The 8,177-nt window shown below is 43.2% G+C and overlaps 1 protein-coding gene across 2 annotated transcripts; it reads left to right on the top strand.

Annotated features, from left to right (window-relative positions):
• Positions 1-522: 522 nt before the first annotated feature.
• Positions 523-7,126, top strand: LOC311128091 (E3 ubiquitin-protein ligase TRIM39-like). Of its 2 annotated transcripts, XR_014613180.1 has the most exons (4): positions 523-633; positions 2,278-3,919; positions 6,039-6,091; positions 6,499-7,126. XR_014613180.1 is itself a non-coding variant. In XM_084160061.1 (3 exons), coding segments are annotated over exons 2-3 (1,641 nt in total). In that variant the 5' UTR covers positions 523-633; positions 2,278-2,279; the 3' UTR covers positions 6,040-7,126. The 2 variants fall into 2 exon arrangements, 1 of the variants encoding a protein (XP_084016187.1); XM_084160061.1 differs by having other exon boundaries at positions 6,039-7,126.
• Positions 7,127-8,177: the final 1,051 nt, after the last annotated feature.

Below are 8,177 nucleotides of genomic sequence, written 5' to 3' on the forward strand. Positions count from 1 at the left end.
AGAGAAAATGTTCAAAACTCTACCCTCGACCAGAATCCGCCTAACATAAAAAGAACAACGTGAGCTTCATACAAGAGGATAGAATGATGATTGCTAACTTACAGCTAAACAGAACACGAGGTTAGCTAAGTTAGCAATTTCTCAAACTCTCAAAAACAGCTAAATTCACGACACAGCTTGATTAAATGTACGTACACTCATCATATAATATACATACAAGTTACTATGTGCACTGAAACGTTTTAGTTTTAACAGGTATATCAAGTTTATATCACGCCGAAGTGAATACATACCTCTCCCAGCCGAGTACAATGCAGACTGAGAAAAGCATGACCTCCCTCCGCATATAACCAAACCAACTCTAGAGGGCGCACTTACACAACTAACTCTCCCAATATCTGTAGACTACACGAAATGCTGAACAATACAATATTTTGGTGAAATCAACTCACAAAATAAAATAAAAAATAGAAAATGAACGGTTGCAAAAATCTGTAATTCTTTGACCTGTTACATAAGTAATCTCTCAAACGCTTCAGAAATATTTTTTGAACAACTATATGCAATCTCCAGGCCTTGTTTGATACAGTACTACAAACAGAAAGAACAGAGAAAGCAGCCACAGTTATACAGGTGAGTAGATATATTGACCTAGCCCTTGATTATGACTCTCAGTTCCATTACATTACACATAAGAGTCATTGGATGAAGGCATCTTCTGTAGGGGGGTGTTTTGTTAAGAGCCGCAAACTTCGTTCTGAACATTAACACGCATCGCTTGCGGTACGGTTTTGGAAGATAAATAATAATTATTATAAAAAAGGTTAAATTAATACACACCTTGATAGGGTTAGGGTACCTACACGGCCATATTTCCATGTTACAGCACTTGTTTACAGAAAACAGACGGAAGATAGAGTGGGCTCCCTGTGCTAATTAGCTATCTGCATCGTCAAACACCGGCGTGTAAACGGAATACAGACACCACAAACGTATTGTCACTGAAAAATACTGTCGGCTGCAACTGTGTTAAAACCGGTTAAAAACGTGTACAGTGAAAGCGAATTTATGCTTGATCCGAAAATGTGGTCAGAGGCTTCGCATGGAGGGTGTGATGCAATTGCAGAGCCTCCGGAGGCATGCAGAGGCCAAATCAAGTTCTGCACTGTGAGCCTCTCAAATTTTGTAACAATGTGTAGGGCTCTATATAGCTCCGCATTGACATGATTGGTTGACGCCGCTAAGCGCAAGAAGTATGAAAGCCCTGATGTCTGCGGAGGTTACAATGTAGTAAATGCTGTATGGCCACTTCAGATGCGCATTAAATGCTGTATGACCACTTCAGACTTCGGACTGACCATGACCATGTAGAGCCTTTACGTGTGTATTTTAATGTGATATGAAATTATTTTGATGTGAAATGAAAGTAGAGGGATTTATGTTTCAAGAACAGTACCGCAATTGAGAATCAATTGACGTTTAGATGGAGTATTTGGCTTCCAGAGCCAATTCACCCTTTAAACAGAACATGTAAGGTCCTTGGACTAAGAGCCAGTTTATGCTTGATCAGAAAATGTAGTTGGAGGCGCCGTATGGATGGTGTGACGCAATTGCGTAGCTTCCAGAGGCACCCAGAGGCAAAATTTAGCTCCGTACCGCATCGCTGTGCGCCTCTCAAATTTTGTAACAATGTGGAGGCCTCTGTATAGCTCCGTATTGACATGATTGGTTGACAGTAGGTGAGTGCGGGAGGTCCTGTATAAACACAAACTCACTTCCTTGACAACGTCCTTCACAACAGCTCTGCGCTGCTTCCCGCGAAGCGCAAGAAGTATGAATGCCCTGACTTCTGCAGGGGCCATATCACCGTAAATGCTGCACGGCCAACGCAGATTTCGGATTGACCATGCAGCGCCTTTAAGGAGTAACGTTAGGCTCCTTTAGTCCAATATTGGACTAAGATTGACCAGGACAGATGAAGATCTGAGTAACTACAATGTTTATGTCTTCACCTGTTGTCTTTATGACTATATCAGGACTATTGTTTGTGTAATATGGTAAAATATTTATTAGAATTGGCTAGTTAGTAAATCACAATGCCACCTTGAGAAATATAGAGTTGAAACAATTATAGTAGTTACATTGTATGTATTAGTATGTGCCTTTCAGGTCACTCAAAGACACTTTACATAAGATCATGGACTATGACCAACAAAGTATCGAGAGCTAACTCATTCCATTAAATGCTTTATCATTTCACCTTTTCTCTCTGTCTAGATATGGCGTCCTCCAGCAGTTTCCTGTCTGAAGAGCAGTTCCTGTGTTCTGTCTGTCTGGATGTGTTCACTGAACCTGTAGCCATTCCATGTGGACACAACTTCTGCAAGATCTGTATCAGAAAGTACTGGGACAGCAATGACCTGTGCCAGTGTCCAATGTGTAAAAAAGTGTTTGATAGAAGACCAGATCTCTTTGTCAATAATTTCATTTCTGAGATGGCTGCTCAGTTCAGGAAGTCAGTTCAAGTGAACGCTACCAGCAGCCCAGACCAACGCCCTACTGAGACTAGAGAAGTGGTCTGTGATGCCTGCACTGGGATGAAGCTCAAGGCCCTGAAGTCCTGCCTGGAGTGTCTGACCTCTTACTGTGAAACTCATCTGCAGCCTCATCAGATAGCCCCAGCCCTGAAGAGACACAAGCTGATTGCCCCTGTGGAGAACCTAGAAGACAGGATGTGTAAGGAGCATTACAAACTCCTGGAGCTGTTCTGCAGGACTGACCAGACGTGTGTTTGTGTCTTGTGCATGAAAACAGACCACAAGACTCACTACACTGTCACTCTAGAGGAAGAGTATGGAAAGAAAAAAGCTCAGCTGGGGAAGACTGATGCAGAAGTGCAGCAGATGATCCAGGAGCGACTTCAGAAGGTTCAGGATATCAAACACTCAGTAGAGCTCAGCAAGAGAGACGCAGAGAGAGAGATAGAAGACTGCGTGCAGGTCTTCACTGCTCTGGTGCGCTCCATAGACAAAAGCCAGGCTGAGTTCATTGAGGTAGTTGAGGAGAAGCAGAAAGCAGCAGAGAGGAAGGCTGAAGGAATCATTATAGAGCTGGAGCAGGAAATCACTGAGCTACAGAGGAGAAGCACTGAGCTGGAGCAGCTCTCACACACTGAGGACCACCTCCACCTCCTCCAGAGCTCCCCATCCCTCAGCAGCCTTCCTCCCACCAAGGACTGGTCTGAGATCAGTGTTCACACCAGTCTGGGTGTGGGGAACCTGAGGAGAGCTGTGTCTCAGCTGGAGGAGACACTCTGGAGTGAAGTGAAGAAGTTGACGTGTGATACTGAAATGAAGAGGATTCAGCGGCATGCAGTGGATGTGACTCTGGACCCTGATACAGCACATCCCAGTCTCATCCTTTCTGAGGATAGGAAACAAGTGAGACTTGGAGACAAACCAAAGAATCTCCCTGAAAACCCAAAGAGATTTTCCAAGTGTGTCTGTATCCTGGGAACGGAGGGCTTCTCCTCAGGTAGATTTTATTATGAGGTGACTGTTAAGGGAAAGACTGACTGGGATTTAGGAGTGGCCAGAGAGTCCATCAACAGGAAAGGGGTGATTACACTGAGTCCTCAGAATGGATACTGGACTGTGGTGCTGAGGAATGGAAATGAGTACACGGCTCAAACTGAACCCCCTGTCACCCTTCTCCTGAGAGAGAAGCCCCAGAAGGTGGGGGTGTTTGTAGATTATGAGGAGGGGAAGATCTTGTTTTATGATGTGGAGAACAGGTCTCACATCTACTCTTTCACTGGCTGCACATTCACTGAGAAACTGTATCTGTACTTAAGCCCTTACCTGAATGATGGTGGTAAAAACTCTGCTCCTCTGATCATCTCTCCCATTAATGACACTTAGTGAGTTGTAACCTCTAGATCTAACTGATAAAATAAGCCAATCTTATCTGTTGTCACAAAGGACAACCAATATCTTTACCAATATTGTCGATGTGACATTTATATGTGTTGCCACCTTCTTGTGCAAACAAAGGCCCTAAACAATATGCAGCATAGACATTTTCAAACATGACATGTTCACAAAACATGTAAAATATACACTATATCAGGGTTCTTCAATTCCGGTCCTGGAGGGCCGAAACACTGTTTATCATCCTCTCCTTCTAATCAAGGGCTAATTCAGACCTGGGACACCAGGTGAGTGCAATTAACTACCAGGTAGAAATAAAAAACAGAAGTGTTTCGGCCCTCCAGGACCGGAATTGAAGAACCCTGCACTATATATACACAAACGTATGTGGACACCCCTTCAAATTAGTGGATTTGGCTATTTCAGCCACCACCGTTGCTGACAGGTGTATAAAATCAAGCACACAGCCAAGCAATCTCCATAGACAAACATTGGCAGTAGAATATCCTTACTGAAGAGCTCAGTGACTTTCAACGTTGCGCTGTCATAGGATGCCACCTTTCCAGCTAGTCAGTTCGTCAAATTTCTGCCTCGCTAGAGCTGCCCTGGTCAACTGTAATTGCTGTTATTGTGAAGTGGAAACAGGACCGGCGAGTACTGAAGCATGTAGCGTGTAAAAATCGCCTGTCCTCGGTTGCAACACTCACTACCAAGTTCCAAACTGCCTCTGGAAACAATGTCAGCACAAGAACTGTTCGTCGGGAGCTTCATGAAATGGGTTTCCATGGCCGAGCAGCCGCACACAAGCCTAAGATCACCATGTGCAATGCAAGCGTTGGCTGGAGTGGTGTAAAGCTTGCCGCCACTGGACTGGAGCAGTAGAAACATTCTCTGGAGTGATGAATCACGCTTCACCATCTGGCAGTCCGACTGACAAATCTGGGTTTGGCGGATGCCAGGAGAACGCTACCTGCCCTAATGCATAGTGCCAACTGTAAAGTTTGGTGGAGGATGAATAATGGTCTGGGGCTGTTTTTCATGATTTGGGCTAGGCCCTTTAGTTCCATTGAAGGGAAATCCTAATGCTACAGCATACAATGACGTTCTAGACGATTCTGTGCTTCCAACTTTGTGGCAACAGTTTGGGGAAGGACCTTTCCTGTTTCAGCATGACAATGCCCCTGTGCACAAAGCGAGGTCCATACAGAAATGGTTTGTCGAGATTGGTGTGGAAAAACTTGACTGGCCTGCACAGAGCCCTGACCTCAACCCCAATGAACACCTTTGGGATGAATTGGAACGCTGACTGCAAGCCAGGTCTAATCGCCCAACGTCAGTGCCTGACCTCACTAATGCTCTTGTGGCTGAATGGAAGCAAGTCCCCGCAGCAATGTTCCAATATCTAATGGAAAGCCTTCTCAGAAGAGTGGAGGCTGTTATAGCAGCAAAGGGGGGACCAACTCCATATTAATGCCCATGATTTTGGAATGAGATGTTTGACGATGAGATGTCCACATACTTTTGGTCATGTAGTGTATGATCTTATGTCTACACTCTCTTAGAAAAAAAGGTGTTATCTTGAACCTAAAAGGGTTCTTCAGCTGCCCCCATAGTTTTTCCGGGTAAAACCCTTTTGGGTTCCATGTAGAACCCTTTCCTCAGAGGGTTCTACATGGAACCCTTATTTTCTAAGAGTGTAGGTAGGTGTATTGCAACCTGCTGTGTAGAATATTACGTATGTGTTTAAATAATCTAAAGTTATAATCTATCTTTCTATGTGCTTACTGAAGTGTTTATTGTTAAAATATAAAAACATGAGCTACCAAACCCTTGGGTCTCCACCGAACTCGGTAAATCCGCTTTTAGTTTTAACGCTTCACGTTTTTGGAATCACTTACAAAATTCATTACATTTGGATTCCCTGGTGCCAATAGGGGAGTTTAAAACCCTGTTGATAAATGAGTTCACCGAGGTGTGCAATTGTTTTGATTGATTGACTTTAATCATTTGTTTATGAAGCCTGTGATGTTCTAATGTAATGGACTTGTTATTGTATCTTCTTATTCTATCTTGTATCTTGTAGTTGTATCTTTTATTTTATGTCCTCAGGGCACCATTGAAAATGAGGCCCTAGTCTCAATTGGGTTCCCCAAATGAAATAGGTGTGTATGAATTTAACCTTTTGTTTGTTGAAAATTATTGATCGCTGATATGAAAGATAAGGTCCTTATGCTTCCGAAACCGTACCGCAAGCGATGCATGTTAATGTTCAGGCCGATCGTAGGGGCTCTTAATAAAACTCCCCTGTACAGAAGACTCCTTCGTCAAATGACTCTTAAGTGTAATGTAATGGAACTGAGAGTCATGATCAAGGGCTACCTGCACAGGTAAAAACGATCATCTTCGTGTCTTCACTTGTTTTCTTTAAGATTATTTCAGGACTATTTTCTATGTGATATTGCAAAAATAGTTATTAGAATTGGCTAGTTAGTATATCATAATGCCATCTTGGGAACTATAGAGTTGAAACGATTATAGTAACTGCATATTATTTGTATGTGCCTTTCAGATCGCACAAAGACACTACATAAGCTCATAAACTATGACCTACATAAAGTATCGAGAGCGGAGTGAAAGATGCCAGTATCCCAGACCAGTGCTCTACCGAGTCTAGAGAAGTGGCCTGTGACATTCACGCTGGGATGAAGCTCAAAGCCCTGAAGTCCTGACTTGAGATACCAAACCCCCGGGTCTCCACCGAACTAGATAAATCCGCTTTTAGTTTTAAGGCTAAAAGCGGTCTCCTTTTATGATGTGGAGGACAGGTCTCATATCTACTCTTACACAGGCTGCACGTTCACTGAGAAACTATCCATAACACAGCCCTAACATGAACAATGATGGTAAAGAATCTGCCCCTCTGATCATCTCTCCTGCCAATCACACAGGCTGAGTTATATCCTCAAAAACAAACTTGTAAACTCTCCTGCCAATCTTATCTGTTGTGAAAAAGGACAACCAATACTCTTACCAATAGTGTGGGTAAGACATGTATATGTGTTTCAATCTTAATGTGCAAACAAAGGCCTTATACATTACCGGTATGTACCAAAGTAATCTTTAAACATTCATATGTGACTTCATAAATTGTCTTCATGTAGAATCTATTATTCCATGCCCTGACAGGCTGTGTCCATTGCGACCTTGTAGAATATTGTATTGTGTAATATTGTAAAATTGTGTTTATTTTATGTACATAAAGGTATAATCTATCTGTCTATGTGCTTACTAAAGTGTGCATATAATGCTCATGCAGTTACCTGTATACATGGCCGTCACTACATATGATGACACCGAGGTCCAGACCTCTGTAATTTTTTCTAATTTGAAAGAATATACAGTACCAGTCAAAAGTTTGAGCACACCTACTCATTCAACGGTTTTTCTTTATTTTTACTATTTTCTACATTGTAGAATAATAGTGAAGACATCAAAAGCTCTTGCCACCTTCTCCTCCCTGCTGAATCCTCCTCCTCCCCCTCCCTCCTCCCTCTCTGTGGATGACTTCGTCAACCATTTTGAAAAGAAGGTTGACGACATCCGATCCTCATTTATTAAGTCAAATGACACCGCTGGTCCTGCTCACACTACCCTACCCTATGCTTTGACTTCTTTCTCCCCTCTCTCTCCAGATGAAATCTTGCGACTTGTGATGGCCGGCCGCCCAACAACCTGCCCGCTTGACCCTATCCCCTCCTCTCTTCTACAGACCATTTCCGGAGACCTTCTCCCTTACCTCACCTCGCTCATCAACTCATCCTTGACCGCTGGCCATGTCTCTTCCGTCTTCAAGAGAGCGAGAGTTGCACCCCTCCTCAAAAAACCTACACTCGATTCCTCCGAAGTCAACAACTACAGACCAGTATCCCTTCTTTCTTTTCTCTCCAAAACTCTTGAGCGTGCCGTCTCTAGCCAACTCTCCTGCTATCTCTCTCAGAATGACCTTCTTGATCCAAACCAGTCAGGTTTCAAGACTGGTCATTCAACTGAGACTGCTCTTCTCTGTGTCACGGAGGCTCTCCGCACTGCTAAAGCTAACTCTCTCTCCTCTGCTCTTATCCTTCTAGACCTACAGTGAGGTAAAAAAGTATTTGATCCCCTGCTGATTTTGTAGGTTTGCCCACTGACAAAGACATGATCAGTCTATAATTTTAATGGTAGGTTTATTTGAACAGTGAGAGACAGAAT

The sequence above is a fragment of the Coregonus lavaretus genome (assembly GCF_964263955.1).
Source record: "Coregonus lavaretus genome assembly, chromosome: 4".
NCBI lineage: Eukaryota > Metazoa > Chordata > Actinopteri > Salmoniformes > Salmonidae > Coregonus > Coregonus lavaretus.

Coding starts and splice junctions, on each gene's coding strand:
- LOC311128091 (XM_084160061.1), top strand. CDS start 2,280: ATGGCGTCCTCCAGCAGTTTCCTGTCTGAAGAGCAGTTCCTGTGTTCT.